The sequence below is a fragment of the Chaetodon auriga genome, chromosome 10 (assembly GCF_051107435.1).
Source record: "Chaetodon auriga isolate fChaAug3 chromosome 10, fChaAug3.hap1, whole genome shotgun sequence".
NCBI classification, from domain to species: Eukaryota; Metazoa; Chordata; class Actinopteri; order Chaetodontiformes; family Chaetodontidae; genus Chaetodon; species Chaetodon auriga.
This window is the reverse complement of record NC_135083.1, coordinates 10,074,372-10,093,187: the sequence shown is the minus strand read 5'-3', so window position 1 is coordinate 10,093,187 and position 18,816 is coordinate 10,074,372. Positions and strand designations below refer to the sequence as shown.

The 18,816-nt window shown below is 42.2% G+C and overlaps 1 protein-coding gene across 6 annotated transcripts in view; it reads right to left on the bottom strand.

Annotated features, from left to right (window-relative positions):
• LOC143326562 (dedicator of cytokinesis protein 3-like) overlaps positions 1 to 18,816 on the bottom strand; it is a 51,271-nt gene that overhangs the window by 4,586 nt on the left and 27,869 nt on the right. The window contains exons 17-51 of one of the 6 annotated variants that reach the window (XM_076740186.1): positions 18,592 to 18,698; positions 17,468 to 17,639; positions 17,287 to 17,384; positions 16,985 to 17,068; positions 16,800 to 16,900; positions 16,622 to 16,703; positions 16,065 to 16,235; positions 15,188 to 15,380; positions 14,933 to 15,060; positions 14,579 to 14,725; positions 14,356 to 14,454; positions 14,153 to 14,247; positions 13,885 to 13,960; positions 13,631 to 13,731; positions 13,464 to 13,522; positions 13,213 to 13,361; positions 13,008 to 13,093; positions 12,867 to 12,893; positions 12,660 to 12,755; positions 12,505 to 12,565; positions 12,311 to 12,407; positions 9,823 to 9,971; positions 7,109 to 7,195; positions 6,744 to 6,848; positions 4,916 to 5,057; positions 4,487 to 4,653; positions 2,538 to 2,624; positions 2,177 to 2,356; positions 2,003 to 2,086; positions 1,791 to 1,907; positions 1,502 to 1,644; positions 936 to 1,071; positions 568 to 649; positions 244 to 359; positions 74 to 158 (exon numbers count right to left, since the gene is read on the bottom strand). In XM_076740186.1, the coding sequence (XP_076596301.1) occupies positions 74 to 158; positions 244 to 359; positions 568 to 649; positions 936 to 1,071; positions 1,502 to 1,644; positions 1,791 to 1,907; positions 2,003 to 2,086; positions 2,177 to 2,356; positions 2,538 to 2,624; positions 4,487 to 4,653; positions 4,916 to 5,057; positions 6,744 to 6,848; positions 7,109 to 7,195; positions 9,823 to 9,971; positions 12,311 to 12,407; positions 12,505 to 12,565; positions 12,660 to 12,755; positions 12,867 to 12,893; positions 13,008 to 13,093; positions 13,213 to 13,361; positions 13,464 to 13,522; positions 13,631 to 13,731; positions 13,885 to 13,960; positions 14,153 to 14,247; positions 14,356 to 14,454; positions 14,579 to 14,725; positions 14,933 to 15,060; positions 15,188 to 15,380; positions 16,065 to 16,235; positions 16,622 to 16,703; positions 16,800 to 16,900; positions 16,985 to 17,068; positions 17,287 to 17,384; positions 17,468 to 17,639; positions 18,592 to 18,698 (3,909 nt within the window). The remainder of the gene's footprint in view (positions 1 to 73; positions 159 to 243; positions 360 to 567; positions 650 to 935; positions 1,072 to 1,501; positions 1,645 to 1,790; positions 1,908 to 2,002; positions 2,087 to 2,176; positions 2,357 to 2,537; positions 2,625 to 4,486; positions 4,654 to 4,915; positions 5,058 to 6,743; positions 6,849 to 7,108; positions 7,196 to 9,822; positions 9,972 to 12,310; positions 12,408 to 12,504; positions 12,566 to 12,659; positions 12,756 to 12,866; positions 12,894 to 13,007; positions 13,094 to 13,212; positions 13,362 to 13,463; positions 13,523 to 13,630; positions 13,732 to 13,884; positions 13,961 to 14,152; positions 14,248 to 14,355; positions 14,455 to 14,578; positions 14,726 to 14,932; positions 15,061 to 15,187; positions 15,381 to 16,064; positions 16,236 to 16,621; positions 16,704 to 16,799; positions 16,901 to 16,984; positions 17,069 to 17,286; positions 17,385 to 17,467; positions 17,640 to 18,591; positions 18,699 to 18,816) is intronic. The other 5 variants (XM_076740188.1, XM_076740190.1, XM_076740187.1 and 2 more) reach the window with 5 other exon arrangements.

Genomic DNA, 18,816 nt, shown 5'->3' with positions numbered 1-18,816 from the left:
ATTTACACGTCAGCGCACACAGTGATACATCTCTTTCACATAATACCGTCATCGCAACCTGTTGGCGTGCTACCTTTCTCTGGTAGGGTCATGTGAGCATCGGCACACGGCTTACAGGGGCTAACTTGCTGGACTAAGGCACGCTGCATGTGGTTGTTCTGTAGAAAGCAACAGAGTGCGTAATTAGAAGTTGGAAACAAGTTTTGTTTCTAGCATTGAGACGCCATTATGGTGCTGTCCTACCTGTCCATTCTCTGCCATGTTGTAGTACATGGAGTTGTTGGCCCTCTCGCGATGAGACGGCAACAGTATCATCACTTCCCGGTTGTGTTTGGCCTTATCGGGCAAGGACGGGGAGCCTGGACCAAGGAAAGCATGGAAAAATGTACTATTTCTACTTGCATTGTCCTTTTATACGTAACACAGACGTCTTATAGTCTTATTGTTACGTCTTGCTGCATTCTATATATAATTTATGGGACATCTGTGAACGGTATTTTCTAATTTTCAAGTGTCTGTAAGAGATAAAACCCATAACAACATAATTCATGCAGCTGTGTTACTCACCTCTGGCACTCGAGGGAGCAGAGTTAATAATCTGGGAAGAGTTGGAGCGGATTGAGCTCAGGCTGGAGGACGAGGGGCTCGGCTGCAAAGCAAAACGAACTCAGTGTTGTATAATAGAAAACGTCTTGTTGCTGTATTTGGTATATCTGCCTTTGATATCCAGCTGAGAGGAGAGTAATGAATCATGTGCTTTGAGACAGTTGTTTTAAATTCCAGCTATAGTTTGAGTATCAATGTTGAAGCATTATAAAATGTTTTACGTCCTGAAAAGACCAGTTTTCACGTCATTTGTAATTTATAATGTGCAATACAAATTCATACCATCGCCACTACATTCATGGGAGCGTGTGTTTTAATTTCGAACTGACCTGCATGTGTAACGCCTCCTCGGGGTGCTCCCCCATCAGGCCGTCGGTCATTATGACGAGGTTTCCTGCCTCGCTCGATGTGTGAGAGGACAGGGAAGAGGACGAGTGACGGATCGAGCCCTGAAGGTTCAGAGGGCTGCAGAACAGAGATGTTGGAGACTGTAAAATACATTTATCTCTGTGTGTTCATGAGCGTGTGTGTTGGTACCTTTCATGTACCAGTTTTCAAACATTTTGAAGAGAGGACATCTTTACTAATCCTGCATTGTCAAGTGGTTACACTTGAGTTTAAGTTGTTGTGTTTAGTTTAAAAAGTTTTGCCCAAAAGAGCCTGTAGTGTGAAGGTGTTATGCGTTAGTCCTGTGATAGAATGGTGGCCTCTCGCCCAGTGCATGCTGGGATAGGTTTTGCCCCCAGGTAACCTTAAACAGGATGATCAATTGAGAAAACAGATGGAAAGAAATAAACCCTCTTTAAACCCTGATCACACATTTCATTTCATTGAATTTTGGGTGCAAACAGTACAAACTTGGTGGTCTGTGTGTGTGTGTGTGTGTGTGACTGACCTGTGTCTGTGTATGAGGCGCACACTCTCAGGACTCATGTGGCTGTGGGAGGAGAGGATGCCTCTGGGAGAGTTGACCCCTTGGCAGCCTGCAGGGCCGAATCGATCCACGCCGGGCACGCCCTGCTGGGAGCCAACCATATACTGCTCTGAATATTCACACTGCTCACACACACACGTTAAAACACGTCAACAGAAACACACTGCCACACCTATCGCACTTCATCACACACGCTAACAGACTCAGAGAGAATAAACAGAAACACTGAGCCACGTGAGGGACTGCTCACATGATGTAAACCTGTCCTCATCATGTGGAACTGGTCCACAAGCTTTTTGTGCAGGGGACGCATTTCCGGATGCACCAGCTTCTCGTGGACAGCCAGGCCCACGCCCAGAATGTGCACCTGTTCCAGGAAACGACAGGAAAAAGCGCCATTATCACTTGAGCCTGTTTAAACCAGTGGTTACGCATACGCTGAACTTCAAAGCGGAGTCTGACCTGCTCCTGCATCAGATCCTTCAGATGTGTGATCCTCTCCGTATCCTCGGGGTGACTGCTGATGTAGTCCTTATCAAAGAAGGCCTGTGGTACGAGAGTGAAAAGATGAGATCTCTCACAACACAAATCCAGTTCATAAATGCGATAAACCCCCGCTCGTTTCTTCCTCTCTACCTCCTGATATCTGGCGATGCCTCCGTTTACAGCAGCATCTATGACCCCATTTAGGCACATGCTGAGCGGGTTGATGTTGCCATGATGCTGTCTGTGTTGGTACTGGCTGATCAGAGTCCGCAGCTCCTGGGTCTTGTTCTCCACCACATAAATGGCGTTCTCCAGAGGGCTCACCTCCACCTGGAAATAAATACACATTCAACTTAATCCACGATGAAAGGGGAGGAAGTGTGTGTACATAAACACATTTCATATTCTCTCAGAAGCATGGCTATCAGGGTGACTTCAAAACCTTTGAAAACTGCCAAGGAGGAGCATGTGAAGTATAAGATGATGCAGAATGAATGTTTGAGCTCCTCACCACTTCTCTCCTTTCCACCTCCGCCCAGCGGGAGATCCCGGGGAGAGGACGGGAGAGGATCAGGGTCGTTCTCTCGATCCACAGGCTCTGTTAAACATGGAGGTAGAGAACAGCGGTTATCCAGGCTGCTATCTGTGTGTGACAGATAAATAACCACGCTGGAAGAAGCAAAACCTCCAAACTGTGTTTTAGCGTAGCATGTAGGTCAGTTCAACCGCGAGTAAAAGTGGAAAATCCCGCCGTGGTTTCTTCCAAATTTAGGTTACCCTGTCAGAGGAAACTACAGTAGAGTAGCATGTCTGGTCCAAGCCTCTAAAGCCCTGCGGGTTGTAGGCTTTCTGGATCTGTTAACTGTATTTGTGCTGGATACAGAGCAGCGTGTAAAGTGACAACAATTACAGCTTAAACGTTTAACAGATGATTCATTATATGCATTATATCATTTGGTTTTGGACCGTTAGCTTGATAAAAACAAAGTTCCACAAAGTTATTTGAGGATGTCTTCGTGGCTTTTTTTGATAGCGCAGCTGGACTTTTGGGGGGCACCATCATTCACACAAACTATTAACGGTTTAATCAAAAAAGCAAATAATCATTAGTCGTAGCTCTAAATACAATAAAAACGTCCTGCGGTAAATAGAGCAGCTGCAGTTAATCGTTTCTCTCAGACAGTCTGAGATATTTATTCTATCTGGGGTCATTTTGTGCTAATGCAGTTTTCTGTCTCTGGCTTATGCCGTCATGGTTTTGGAAACTTTTCCTCTTGCCACATTACATCATTTTGCAGTGTTTATGACTAATGCACCTGCGGCTCAGGCAGGGACTACTGTCAGTAACAGCTACAAAGGCTGCTACACAGGAAATCATTTTCAGTGAACGCCTAATATCACAATTTTAAGATTTCAACAAAACATGAGGCGGCTTACAGAGTATCTAATGTGCTGAGGGGGAACACCTCAAAGTCATGACAGCGTACGCGATTGCGTTGGTGTTTGACCCGACTCTCTCTTTTGATCAGCGCATTCAAGAAAACCTTATTTTCACCTCCGCGACATCGCTAAAATTCTGTCCGTGGCTGATGCGGAGACGGTGACTCACAGCTTTGTTTCATCCAGACTTGATTGCTGGAATGCTGTCAGGCCTTCACTGTGCTCAAACTAAAAGGCTTCAAATGGCTCAGAATGCTGCAGCTAGAATTTTAATGAAAACAAGAAGATTTGACCAGATCACATCAACTTTAGCTTCACTTCACTGGCTCCGTATCCGCTTCACATCAGACTTTAAGATGCTTTAAAAACAGTAAACGGGCCCCTTCATACCCATCTGATCTCCTTATATTCCTCTCAGTCTCAATCAGCCTATTAAGCCGAGTACACACAGTCGATGTTTGTCATGTTTGGAAATCTTTCTGTTTGTTCCATGTCCCACAAGCATATAAGCCTCCAAGCTGTGTGCCTTCATCTCCCTCTGGTTTCTCCTCACTTTTCAGTGCCGGACCATCGGCTGGTGCCTCATTCTAAGTGTTTTTTATCAGGATCTTTGTCCTCCAGAGGATTCAGCCTCTCTAACCATTGTGTACTGTACATGTCCTTATCTGTCTGTCTGTTTGTTTCCGATCTGTGTGAATGGTGCACTTGAGCTTTGCCTCTTGTGTGTCATTAGTCATTATAAAGCACCTATTAATGCCTTATTCTGCATGACCATGTTCTATAACTACTAGACCATTAACTAAGAGTATTTTATCGGATTTTGCACAGACTGTAAGACCTTTGAGGCAAATTTGTGATCTGTTGTCTCAAGAAAAAAAATCACTGGATGAATCTAACTGCAGTTTGATCCATGTCATGTTTTTAACTAGTGTTACAGTCGAATTCAGTGTTTCTTTTGTGTAAAAACACTAAACTGTGAGGCACAAATGGACTGAGAGAGGCACTGCTGGCCCACCGTACCCTGAACTCGTTCTCGCGGTCCTTGGGCCCTTTGTGGAAAGGCCTGTCATAGTGGAAGCGGCTGACATTGTTTATGCGGTAGAAGCTCTTGATCCTCTCAGGCACACGCTCCAGCTGAGGCACATCAGAGATGTCTGACACTGGAGTCACCGCATAGATCTGCAAGTCTAGAAGCCAAGTGTCAAGGAAGTGACAGGCAGACACGCATATTCACAGAGGAGGAAGAGGAGGAGGGATATTGAAAAGAAATGCTTACGGGGAGCGTTTGCTCCTACTGTCTGGAAATCAACCTCAACAATGTTTCTATTTGATCTGTCACAACCTCATAACACATACACAACACCCGCTGTAAACCGTCACGCTCTTATACAAAAAAACTTAATATTGAAAGTCATTCTTAGTTTTAGCCCTATAAACTGAGCAGGATACACTGAGCGTCACTCTGCAGGATGGTGTCGTCTGGTTGGTTGGGATGCTGCATGGCGATGGCTTGTGGAAATTCCCCCAGCATCCTTTGCTGGAAGTCCTCGAGCCGTTCGTAGTCATAACCACGACAGACAAACTCTTTGTTCTGCAGAAAGGGGATGACAACAGTTTGATTTACTCAAGACTGACAGAGGTATGCTGATGAGAAACTGATGCACATGACGCTCAGACCTCATATGAACTAGACACTAAAAAGTGAACTAGTGCTCTACAGCAGCGCCCTCTTTAATTTATTGTTGTCATTTGTGTTTGTCCTCTCTTTCGGTTCTTTCTAGTGAGGATATACAGAGAAAAGCCATGGCATGCTCATAATTGATAATCAGGAATTTATTGTTTTGTTTTTGGACATCAGGCCTCTTTGGTGTGAAGTTGCTTTGTTGCTACTGTTGTTGGATTAACATTTAATGTTATTGAAGCCTAAAGGTCTTCTTTAATTTAACAGCAGCATCATACAACACCAGACAAACCCCAAAGAATCCTTTAAGAAATCCAACGTTACATTTTAACTGACTTACATTTAACACAAGTACTTTTACTCGACTAAAATTTCATTAAAGTAATGGTACTGTTACTTTAATATAATATTCTAGTACTCTTTCCCTCTCCGTATACCCTCATAAGCTATATAAGATATCTCAGTCTTAAGGCGCAGCTGATAAGACTTTCATCTATCTGAACCTACAAACACATGATCGTAATGTTTAGAATTATTTTGGAAATAATTCAATCATAACTCAATGCAATATCAACTCATAATATTATGGAGCAGATTCCCCTGAAAACAATAAAAATATGCAATATGTCCTGACACACACCAATGTGAGCATAAAATAACAGCATGAACTGTTAAAAACTGCGGAAACGGTAGAAAATCAGCTCAGAGTTCAAAGCGTTTCGATGTCTCCGGCTGTAAATGTGCTTGGCTGTGAAAATCTTCTGTTGCTTTTAATAAATTGTTTCATCCAGTCTTTTGGAGTGCCCTCAATTATGTGTGAATGCATGTACTGCATGTGTTGGAGCTTATTGGGTGTCGATCAGGGACGGGTGTGTGTGAGGCGGGTTGAAACTAGACTGCACCACTGCACACACAGACAGTCAGGTACAACGGGCAACGTCTGACAGAATCCTCATTTGGGTCTGTTGTTTAGTTTGGTGTCTTTGTTAACTGAAAAGAGTTTTTATTCACTGGCTACAATTGCATTTAGCTAAATGGAGAAGGGCCTCACATTGGGCTTTGCCTTGGGCAAAGCCCAATGTGAGTCACTAAAACCTCTCCTGTGAGTGCCTGTTATTATGAAAAGATCTAGGCCTATGGCATTACAGCTGCTTTAATGACGTATTTTAGGCGTAGTTCAGCATTTAGGCTTGTTATTTTCCTGCACACAAAAACTGGAATTGGTTAAATAAGCCTCTAAATGAAATGAGATTGAGACTCTGATGAGATTCATGAGATCAATTGCCAAGATGGCTGGTGGAGGGGAAACCCACGCAGCTCCTAATTCTTAATTAGCCCCCACCATTTTTAGTTGTGTTACTACTACACATCCCGCTGCTGATCTCTCTACCTGGTTCAAATGAACAACTTCTGCGAGGAATGGATGCAGCATCATGGCCAGATTCACTTATTTAGTCTTATTTTCAACAAAAGCTTTCTGTTTTTACTGTAGCTGACTGTCTCCTGCTGAAGCATGAAGGAGAAGGAGTGTAGCTGTGCACATCGGCAGAATCATAACTGTGTCAGGAGGACGGACACGATGAGACTTCGTCTTACCCTGAGGAAGAAAGGAAATTTCCTGCCATAGAAGCCCATTCGGAAGAACTCTGGTTCAATCCTCTGCTGCTCAATGATGTTGTCATAGTACGCTGCCTCCATTTTCTGTCACAGAATGATAAACATGCAAAACAGTCATGATGAATAATGATTTAATCACACACATTGCTGAATCCTCTGCATCTCCTGATGAGAGTGGGTGTGCGCAGGTAATTAGCACATTGTGTTTGACGCCATACACACTTCGCACCCTATCAGAGGACGATAATGGCAGAGGGAGCTGAAAATCCCACCTTGCAGCAACACAGAGGAATGATTGTTGGATAATAACAATAGAAACAGGAAGTATGCAAGGCTGTACTCACCCGTATCCAGCTGAGGCTCTGATAATCATATAAAGTCTCGTACTGGAAAGCCAGCTCGCGGCAGAGAGAGATCCCATATTCCCAGCACTGCAAAGTCATATTACAGATACAGATACAGAGTGAATGGACGAAATCATTAAAGCTTAATTCATCCTTTCTAATAAAGAGAAATCATCAATAAAATGGCTACGTGAGATTCTTAGACTTGGACAGTATTTGATTAGTACTACATGGTCATTACATGGTCAGATGTAAACAAATGCACTACAGGAAGAGACAGATTCATACAGGAGCCTCCTAAACATGAGAAGAATAAATCTGAGCCAACGGAGGCATCATCATCTGAAAGTAGGAAAACAACTTCATAAGAGCCTATATGAGGCTTGTTTGTCTACTGTGCTATATTTATATTTCAAAGGTCAGATAAAAATATAATAATAAATATTGTGAATCCAATATAGCTTCAATATGTGCGTGATCGCAGCAAAGAGGACAGTCTGATGTCAGGCTGTCTTTGTTCTCTTCTCTTTTTTTCTCTGCAGGAAGTTGGATGTACATCAACATGTATACCTGTTTACTGTTTATCATAAAGACCAGTCAAACCATATATTCCATGAAGACGATTATTTGAAGAGTTCATGTATGATTTTAACATATCAGCAGAAAGGGGTTTATTTTATTCAGTTGTGGTGCTGATTTATTTTCATTTAGTTTTTCCTGTGCAAAGTAAGTTTACAAAGTATGATTAATAAAACTGCTACTGGGATCCATATTTATTATTGTTAACTTGACCTACTTTTTCCCCAAAACTTTATCAAAGTTAACACATTAACAAACAACAACCGCAAGGTGTTGACATGAAGTGTCACATACTGTCGGATGTATTTAAGGCAACTTTTAATAACACAAGTTAAAAATACAGAGAAGAAGAAGAAGAAGAAGAAGAAGAAGAAGAAGAAGAAGAAGAAGAAGAAGAAGAGGAACAGGAGCTGATATGTGAAGGAATTGCACATGTGATACTAATAAGGAAAAAATTGAGGAAAAAAATCCCAAATTGTTCAAAAATGTATTCGAAAGGTTTTTGAAAAATGACCACATGTTCAATATCCTTAAGTGGATTTTCAAAATAACACCTTACAGTTTAGCACTTTTCATTCAATTGCAAGGCACAAGGTGGAGTATTTCGTGTGCAGTAAAAAAAAAATGATACCATGTGTAGTGTACATATATTAAAGGATATATTTGTTTCAAAGTCCAGCTTCTACATACTTTTCAATAAATCCACTACGGCTGCCAGCAGCTGCTCTTTAAAGCACATCTAATTTTCCACTTGTCCTGGCTGAGTTTATTTTGGAACAGCAGGTGACTCCACAGCTCAGAGCAGCTACTTTTTTTTTTTTTTTTCTTTTTTCAAGAGCAGCCATAAAAACCAGAGATGACACAGAGTTAATGAAGAAGGTCACTTTTGTTTCCTTCTCAGCTGCTTCCAGAGTCCAGAGGGCATTGTCCTCTCCAAAACACAGACACCAGTCAACTAATTTAATTTTGTGGATGAATACCAGCCAGAGACGAGTGATTCAGGGAAGCAAATCACATTTGGGCAGACATCTGACCCTCGCTGAGTAGTATTGTGATGTGGGCAAAGGCTACATGTTTGTGTTTATATTATATGATATTCAGTGTTAGCTTTAGTACAGAGACACAGGATGTGCGCCAGAGCAATAACAACTGGATGCTTTTGTTCTGATAATCCACAGTTCTGGTTCTCAACAGTGCAGAGAGGATTTAGCTTCAGCTATAAAACCTGCAGTGGAAAGTATATTTACCCAAGTGATAAAACTTAAGTGAATACTGAGGTACTTACAGTACTCAGTAGTCATTCCATTTTGCACTACTTTTGTGCTTCTACATTTATCTGGCTCTAGTTGGCATGATTTTACATATAAAACCTGATCAGCTTGTAAAATATTTAAAATGCTGTTAAATATTTAATTACCCAACAGTATATAAAGTAGTTCAAATTAGCTCCACGTCCACAGGCTGCAACATTACAGTGCAGCTTACAGGTAAATATATAGCAGTGATAATAATCAAATATGACACTCCTGGCAGTTCTTGCATACTTAATATATACAATTTTTTTAATGTTCATACTGGAGTATTTTTACACTGTGGTACTACAGCGTTTACTTAAGTAAAGGATCTCAGCACTGTATGTATCCAGTTCAATAGATGTAAGTATTTTGAAGAATATATTTGTCTGTAGAATGAAGGAGGATACATCATAATAGAGCCATGAAAACCACAGGGGGAAAGGCAGAAGATGTAAATCAGGGTAAAAACTTTGAGAAGAATTATAAGAAAGACTACAAGATTGTAATGAGGGTTAATGAGGGCAAACTGTAATGATGTTTGGGAACAGCTGCGCTGCAGATGAGAACAAACAGCCATCTGAACATCGTGTAAAGAAGAAGCATTTTTAAAAGCTATAAAACTTAATGTGACTTTCATTTACCGAAGCTGATTTAGACTCTGATGCGACTTTGTCCAGCACAAAGCCACTAATATTATCGCATCACTATAAAGTTAAGTTAGCCTCCGTTTTCACGTTTTACTGTGTGAGCTGCAGCTGTGGGTCACAAATGATGTGCTTTAACTGGCCTGAAGTCAGTCAACACGGGAAGAAGAGATCAAGCTATAAAAAATTCACTCGCCTTGCCCTTGTTGAAGTAGTGGAGGATTTTACGACTCAGGTTCTCCTTGCGCTGCCACTCGCTCTGACAGGGGTAGTGGAGGAAGTCCCTCAGGGGCCGATCCTCCCACTGCAGCAGCTCCCAGTACAGCAGCAGAGTGAACGCTGCCTCTGTTGTTGAGGGGGGCACAGGTCAAAGGTCATCAGAATAAAAGTGTATCATCACGATGATCTGCTGTCTAGTACAGCTACAGATGTTGATGTCTGGCGACAGTGATGAGCTGAACCAGACGGTTTGGGTCTGGTCTTTGTGAACAGATGGCGTATGACAGGAAGCGCAGTCGGCGGCACGGAGCTCAAGCTGCCCAGAGGATGGCGAGGATGTTTCGGTATATTGGTTGCCAGAGGTTCAAAGTGCACCTGCACAGTTGAAATCATATCAGCTGCTGTCTGTCACTACTGCAGCTTTTCACAGTTTCATCCTCAACCCACAGTGGGACAATAAGGGGCTGGAGGAAGACAGTTTATTATTTTACATCTCTAAATACTTTATAATGTGCATTTGTACTGTGAGATTTGTACTGTAACAGTACTGTTACATTTAAGTTACTTACAGTGAATATGGGCCATACATGAGAGGTGACAATAAATAACTAAACAGACAGTGGAAACTGGTATTTGTACAATATGCGTTTATTCAGTCACCAGTAAAGGATATCTGACTTTACTGTTGGGTGACTAAATAAGTCTCAATGAGAAATTTTGGTGACTCCTCTCATATTGAAATACTTTGACATTTGGCTGTCTTGACTGTGAAATAACAGTAAAGCAGTATGTAACACTGAGAATTGACTATAATGAAGGAAAAAGTGGTTTTGTTGAGGTTCGTTGTCACATGGAGTGAATAAACTCGAGCTGAAACTAATGATCATTTAGTCGATTGTGAGGATTTGCTTCCTTTGTCGGTCTTGTGAGATAATAACTTAAGTGTCTTTAGGCTTTTGAGTGTCGCAGTAATTTGATGAAACTGTGATTTTTCACTGTTTTCACATTTTATAAACTCACCAAGAAAATCAGCAGATTCATCAATAATGGATACGATCATTATGTGCAACCCTAAAATAAACAGCCCAACAACACGAATCCAGTGCATCCACAGTATAAAACCAGACAAATGACACCCCTTTCCAAGCTGAATCCCTGTCTTTGAAGATAGGAAAGCTCTTTTTAGGCAGACAATGATTCACACTATAGAAACGTGCAATCACAGCCAACTCTGCAGAACACTAATATGTGTTTCAATTATCTTGCCAGCTGCCTGTTGTTTGTTTTACGTAAGTGATGAATAAGGTTGCTTTTAATTAGTCATATTTGGCTACATTTACATGCACATAATAAAGCCTCCGCTGCCAGTAATGCGAGTAAAGCAAGAACACTTAAACCATTTACACGATTACATAAACCAACAACTTCCCCAAATTTCCTGTTTACATGATTGAGAGTGGCATTACCAGACGTGATTAAAATTTACCCCCCATATTACTAATTTAGCCGCTGTCTCATGCATAATGCACAAACGTTTTAAAAATCCCCGAATCAGAAAACATGAAAAGGGCTGATGTTCAAAGCGGAGACCGTTGAGCAATAATTTTATTATTAGTATTCACATTTATCTCAACCTATCTCCAGGCATTTAGTCTGTCTCTTTAACCTGTCAAGGGTATTTACTTTGTAAGTCTCTGTTTTCATCATACTTTCTCATCTATTATCTTCCTTATCTATGGCTGAATGGGGAATACAGACAGCTGTGGTGGAGTTTCACCAGTTTTCATAAGATGACTCTCTTTTTGATTGCTGAGGGCAGACCAACTTAAACTTATTCTGATTATCAACAGAATTATTTGCTGGAAAAAAAGATGTATCCAAGCCTGAAACTATCTGAATATCCTAACTGTCCTAACGTTAAATGACTTTAAACGTTACTCTTGCTGATTAGCCCTCTACTCTGGGCTCCATGTGCTGATAAGAATCAAAAAAATTAATGCAAAACATTTCTGCCACCCTTACCGGAGAGCAAGGATCAGTCTGTATACTCCCACACAAACTTGAAGGTGCAGTGAAACCAGATTTCATCAGGCCAAATTTACCTGCAAGCAGCATTCTCTGCTGTTTGGATTATTTTGCAACGCAGTTATAAAACAAGGATATAAAAGATCGATATTTCCTGAATGAGAAGTCAGTCCCACCCCTGGCAGCCTTGTGATTTTCCATGTCAAAGTTAATTCAGGCCATCAGTATGCAGGGCGCTTAACCAAAAGAAATACAGTCATGTTTCCGCTGAAAATATCGTGATTTTTTTCCTGCAGCTTCAAGCCTGTACTGCATTTATTCTGCTTCTTCTCCAGGTGCCTCTATTGGTAAAATCGAATGAAAGGAAAGAGATGCACGCAGGGCAGCAGGGCAAAGGTGAGACAAAAATCCGCTGCCTCTCATAGGATTATCTCTATTACCTGTGAAGTCCTCTGCTTGGAGATGTAGGTCACACAGCTTGTGGATGTAACGGATGTACATGTCCTCCTTGTTGACCTCTGATTTGTAGAAGTTCTGCTGGTGCATTAATAAGAAAAGAAATGGTTAATCCACGTGTGGAAACATTCCTAAATGTGTTTCTAAAATCCAGACTAAAATGTTATGAATGTCTCACCATAAGGTTGACAGAACCACCAATTTTCTTGTTCTCCATCTCATCTCCTTTCATGCAGTCCCTGTACATAAAAAAAAGGTTTATTTTTCTCACTGCTCTGCAATTTCATGACATAAACCATTGGCGTTCGTATGAGCATCTTAATCTCACCATACCTGTAATCCAGCAATCGCTCAACAAGTCTTGTGACTGATGTGACGAATGAGATCCCCGTCTCTCTCCAGGTCTCCTGCTCAATCTTCTCCAGCAGGCTGTGCAGAAAATACAGTTAGATGTTCTTATTAAAGGTGATGAGCACAGGAAGTAAAGAGATACCAATCAAAATGCGTCTTAGCCTTCGCTGTGACGGCATTTCTCCTCACCTTGGATAAGGACCGAATAGCTGGGTCCTGTGGTGTGACAGCCAAACAACACAGACAAGCACGTTAGAAGGAAATAAAACGAGAGCAGCGTCACTCTGAGTATCACTTCACAGGCTCACTAAACACAGGTTTGATGCTTACAAGAGGCTGAAGAGCTCTCTGTGATTATCATCGCCTTTCCCGTCCGACACCATGCTGTCCAGCTTATCCATCAGCTCTGCTTCCACCTACACATGCACACACATTCAGACAAAAGAGGTGGGCATGTTATGTGGCAAAAAACCTTCCATTTTTACCTGCTGCAGCACTCAGTCTGATGTTCGTAACATAATAATGTTATAATGACCTGTTTGAAGTTGCCGTTTTTCCTCTGCTCCCAATCCATCATGTCATGGAAAATTGGGATCATGATATTTCGGACCTCAGTCTGAGGCACCAGGGTGACGCCAAGGAAGGGACCCATCATTCCTGGGATGAAGTGGGGCTTGTTGTCACCTGGATTAAAGAGATTCATATAGATTGGAGCACGGCGTGTGTGTGTGTGTGTGTGTGTGTGTATGAGGGGAGGATGCTGTGGAGTCAGGTTGTCTGACGCACCTAATTTTTGCCACATGCTGAAGAGCTCATAAGCCATCATCACTCTCATATCTCCATACCTACACAGAAAAGAGTGGAAGGTGAAGAAGAGAAGGTTACATAAATAAATAATCTGTGTTGGAAAGGATGCAAACATTGAAAATATGCTGTTTTTTTTCTTTTTTTACTTGTCAAGGACTTTCTTTCTCTTAGCCGGGCCGAGCGCCTCCATCTGCAGACTGGGCTGGTTGATGTACAGCACAGTGAGGCTGAAGAAGGAGTTCCACACCTAACATGCACCACAGACAAAAACAAAAGTGAATAAATGCCACTTTGAATCATAGCGTTTCAGAAACTGAATTATGGAAAAGCATCAGACATTTTGCGGCTTTGTGGTGTGGCGGGTTTCCGGAATGCCCACCCCCGCTGTTCCGACACACACCTTGAAATCAAAATCTGCCTCTGAGAAGTTCTTGTGCAGCGCCGGAGACAGGAACTGTGTTGTCACTACGATGATACTGCAGAAAGCAAACATTACATTGTCATCTTACAAAGCCAGGTAGCTGCCAAAAATAGATGAAGAAATTTGCAACACAAGCGTCACCTTCAGAGCAGGATTGTCTGAAGCGAGTCTGATCTATTGGTTGGCTGTATTCCCTTACCATCTCTGGGACAAAGACTGCATGACAAAAATGGAAAAGCAGACTCACTGACTAGTTAGAAGCCTCATGACACTCCAGTCTCGGGGGAAGATAGTCAGTTTCATCAGATTGCGGAACACGCAGAAGATCTTCAACAGGAACTCCTGCCAAGGAATATATTAAGAAAGTGCATGCAGTCAAGTTATGTAGTAAGCAGGCTGCAGCAAAATGCTGTAATCATGCTCAGCTCTATGACTCAGAGCGCCCCTCACCTTCAGCTCCTCCTTGCTATGGAAGTTGTTGAGTAGATGGTGAAAGTGGATCTCAGTCATCTGTTGGAGTAGAGAGAGAAGGCAGGAAACATACTCCCCCTGCGCGAAGGAAAACGACAGATATGAGCACACATATTTAAAAAAGATTAATCAATTCAAAGTATTCACCTAATTCCACCTGTTTTTGATGCACGTCACAGAGGCGCTTTGAGTGGAAGCTTACCGTTATCTCTGCAGTGCACTGGGGACAGCGTTGTCCTCTGGACGTCTCCACAGAGTGGGACTTGCTCATGATGGACAGCAGAGTCTGCAGCAGCACATCCAGAAGACTCTCCACCATCATCTCCACTTCCTCCTGAACAGAAGACTCCTGAGACATGGAGAGCCAGTAGAAGGAAGCAGAGAGATGTTGAGTCGACAACAGAGATGCAAACATGCCTCTTAATGTGAATGTCTGTTTGTGCTAACAAGCTACAGCTGAAATTGCATGATCAAATATAAAATGTATACTTTTTTGTAATCAGATGAGATTTTCAGTCATATATGTCTTGCATGCATATGATGCAATGTACTGTACCATGGAGCTGGTCTTAATTATGGAAAAGATGCTGCTGAGGATCCCAGAACAGATGAGCAGCTCCCTCTGCTGGCGCAGATGCAGGTGGATGTGGTGCAGAACCACCGGCAGCAGAATACTGCGAGACTCTGAGGGAGGAGAGACAGAAGAAGAAGAAAGGAGTGAGGATGAAACTGAAAAGCACGGTATGCACTTTAGGGTAACACACATGGTTGTTTTGCATAAACTTTGCATAAACCTTCACATATGTCTCACCGGGGAAGAAGAAGAGGCGGCTCTCTACTGTACGAGCAATGGACTGCAGTTTGACTACATCCATAGACTGGCCGATGTCCACTGTGCTGGGCATGCTCCCCAGGGTGCCCCTGACATACTCGGCTACCTCCTGAACAGTGAACATCTGCAGCAGCTCATCAAAGATATCAGGGAAACTGTTCAACAGAGCTGCCTGGGGGGAGAAACAAAGGACGGCGAGAAGGAATTTGTAGTGCACAGATGGAATAATACGTTCCAGAGAAGCTACACTTACACGTATAAAAACATCACTAAACAAATATATTTGTTTTCTGAGTGAGACTGACATGAAATAGCCCAGAATTAAGCCTGCTATTTATCTTACAAAAGGAGCTCCTTTCCACAGCCTTATTATCAATTTCTCTCTAGTCAGTCTCAAATAATCTGTACAATTGTCAAATGTAAACACTGTACATCAGATATCTAAGAATGCATCATCCTGTTTGTGCAGGCTGGTGGACATGCAGCCTCTGTTGCACTGTGGAGTCGACACAGGGGGGCGCTGTGACTTACTGAGATGGACGACAGCCCCAGAGCATGACCACAGAAAGGCATGCAGCTGATCACACCTCTAAACTGTCCAAGAGCAAGCCAAGGATGGGGCAACAGTGGGGGCGAAGGATTGAAGCATCAGTCAACAGAACGCACAGAATAAAAAAGCGAAAAAGTAAAGAGCGTGAAACGATAAAAACAAGTGAACAAACAAAAGTGAATCAGTGAATTATGAATCCAAACTGAGAGGATGAAGAGAAAGGAAAATATGAATGTTTACAAAACAAAGGCAAAATAAAACACTGTGTGTGGCAGACGAAAATGTTCGAGGTGTGAACTATCTGACCTGCGTGAACACCAGGTTCTCTGAGCTGCGGCTGTCCAGACTCAGAACAAAGCGGATCGACTGGAAGAGCTCTTGGATGCTCGCTCTGAACTGCTCCTCCTCCATCCCACAGGTGGCTCTCGAGTACAGGATACGAGACTGGACGATGAACTTGAACAGGTACTCTAGAGCCTGAGGGGAGGTTAGCAAGATGCAGATGGAGACAAACAGTCAGATAACTTTTCCCTAACAGTGAATAACCACTGAGCACTGACTGGGTTTTGTGGCTGATAATCCAGAGAAAATCAACACAAAAGAAATGTTTCCAATTTTCAGGTCTCTTAACAGAATATCTCTTCACAAGATCTCATTGGAAAAAGGAAATGTGGAAGCGTTTCACTCGGCACTCGTCTGTATCTGCAGAGATTTCTTGATAATTTCCTGTCTCCACTTCCAGAGGACTTACATGGCGCCACTCCTTATCTGACCTTCTGTTTGACCATTTCTCCATGTGTTATTAATTAATCCCAGTGGAATGAGCCAGGACAGACCAGAGAGGAAGCTGGGTGATATTTTACCCTCATGGCTTCCTGGATGTGGTCCTGTCGGACGACCTCGGCCGAGCGGTCCATGTACCACTTCAGACATCTAATCAGCTCTCTGCAGGTTTGAAATGACAAGAGTCAATATTAGTCAATATTAAATTATTACATTTGCTTTGAATATGCACAGTGATAAGAGTAAATGTTGTTGTACTTGTATGCCAAAGCCCCAGCAAAGTGGTTTTGGATGTAAGAGTCCATGACGGGTCTGAAGTGGTAGAAACGGCTGTCCCTGAGCAGGTTAATGATGAACACCTAAACACATACAACACATAGATATTACGCCTGTCCTCGCAGACAAAATAAATCTAATAGTAGAGTATGGTTTAATTTTCCTACCAGTGACTGGAAAACCAGTGGTCCATATTTATCGGTGTTGTCATCTAAAAGACAGAAGAGCGTATCCAGGACATCTCGCAAGAACTGTGAGGAGAAAAGGGAACAGCACAACCATCACATTACACGCCTTGATGGTGATTAAAATAGAAACAAAGGGTAGCCCCGTCACCCAAACACACCGCAATAAAACCATTTTTAAATTCTTCAATGATAATGTGACTTCTAAACAGTATTAAATATGGTTTAATACAATAACAGATGTTTTACTTAAAAAGATAGATAAATAATGTGAAGGCAGTGACCTTGACAATTTCCTCTCCGCTTATCTGACGTAATCGACCGAGGATGTCCAACACCCTGTCTGGATGGGCCTTCCAGTTCAGAAGGGCCAGAAGGTCCACTGAAAACAGAAGAAACTGAGTTGAACTGAACAGCGAGTGAAAACACCGTACATAAAGAGGAGCACGTCAGGTGTTAGATTACCATTTTGTGTGAGCTTGGTGGAGCAGAGTATTGTGGAGACCCAGAAGGTTTCTTTGGGGCTTCTCTGGAAGGGCAGGTTGGCCGGCAGGTTGGGGCAGCTGTTGAAGTCCTCTTTACAGCAGGGCAGGCTCAGGTACAGGCCCTGGTTACTGAAGGTGGCATTTTCATCACACTACAGGGTGGATACCGGAGGGAAAGAGAAGATTCATTAAGTTCAGGGGACATTGAGTTGCTCTTCCATCACTGCCCAATGAAAGAAGTTGACATACCTCTTCAGAGTATTACCATAATACGTATATTACTTTGAGTAGCTCTCTGGCTTCATACTATACTAATGTTGCATGCAAGTGCCACATTATTTGTGCTGCCATGCAAAAAGAGTGGAACTTTAGAATACTAACAGCAAATTACATTGATCAAAATATATAATGCTAGCATGCTAACAATGTTAGCACAGCTGACTGGGATATAGCTTTCTGGTTTCATAGCATACTAATTTTCTTGCTAGGGTTAGGTTTGTCTGATAGGGATATACTACTGTATATAGGGTCAGAGGAGGTTTCAAATATTGATATATTGATGCTAGTTAAATATTCATGTGTGAAATACAGTACATTAGAACTTCCATTACATCTATAAGTGCTAAGTCAAAGGCAAACTTTGTTATGCTGCAAATTATTCTGAGGCAACTCTGTAATTGCTGTGGTCATTCTTGAATTTTAGGGCCTAAAAATGGTTGCCACAAGCCAGAAAAGTCTGCTTATGGGCCAAATGTTTTTCACGGTCCTGTTGGATCAGTCATTCAAGGCTGCTCCATTCTCACAGAGTAGCCACTGTACATGTTTGGGTGAAGGCGAACAGACAAACTGGGTGGTGCATTTCATTACATGCTGTCAGGGCAGACAATATAACCCAGGGTCGACTGCTGAGAAACTACATTAAAGCACACAGGGAGCTGCAGCAGTGCACGCTTTAATTTGAAAGCTAAAGCTAAAATTAAACCAAAGTGTGTCTTTCACTTCACCTTTGTTTTACTATAACAATCACTATCACATTGTTTGTTGTTTTTTCCCTGTTGACACAGCGCCATACATCTAAAACGTGTGTGTTAAACCTGCACGTACCTTGTACACATACAGCTCATGGCTTTCATCAGACAGTGTGGTCCCATCTTCTCTCATCAGAGGAGTGAAAGCAAATCCGAACAGTTTTTTCTCTCCTTTGTCTTTAGCTAAAAGGAAGCACATCATAATATCATGCAGCATCTACACAGCACAAAACATACTTGTATAACTCAGCGCATGATCCAATCTGTGCTAATAAATCTATGTACTGAGGGACGACTGCCA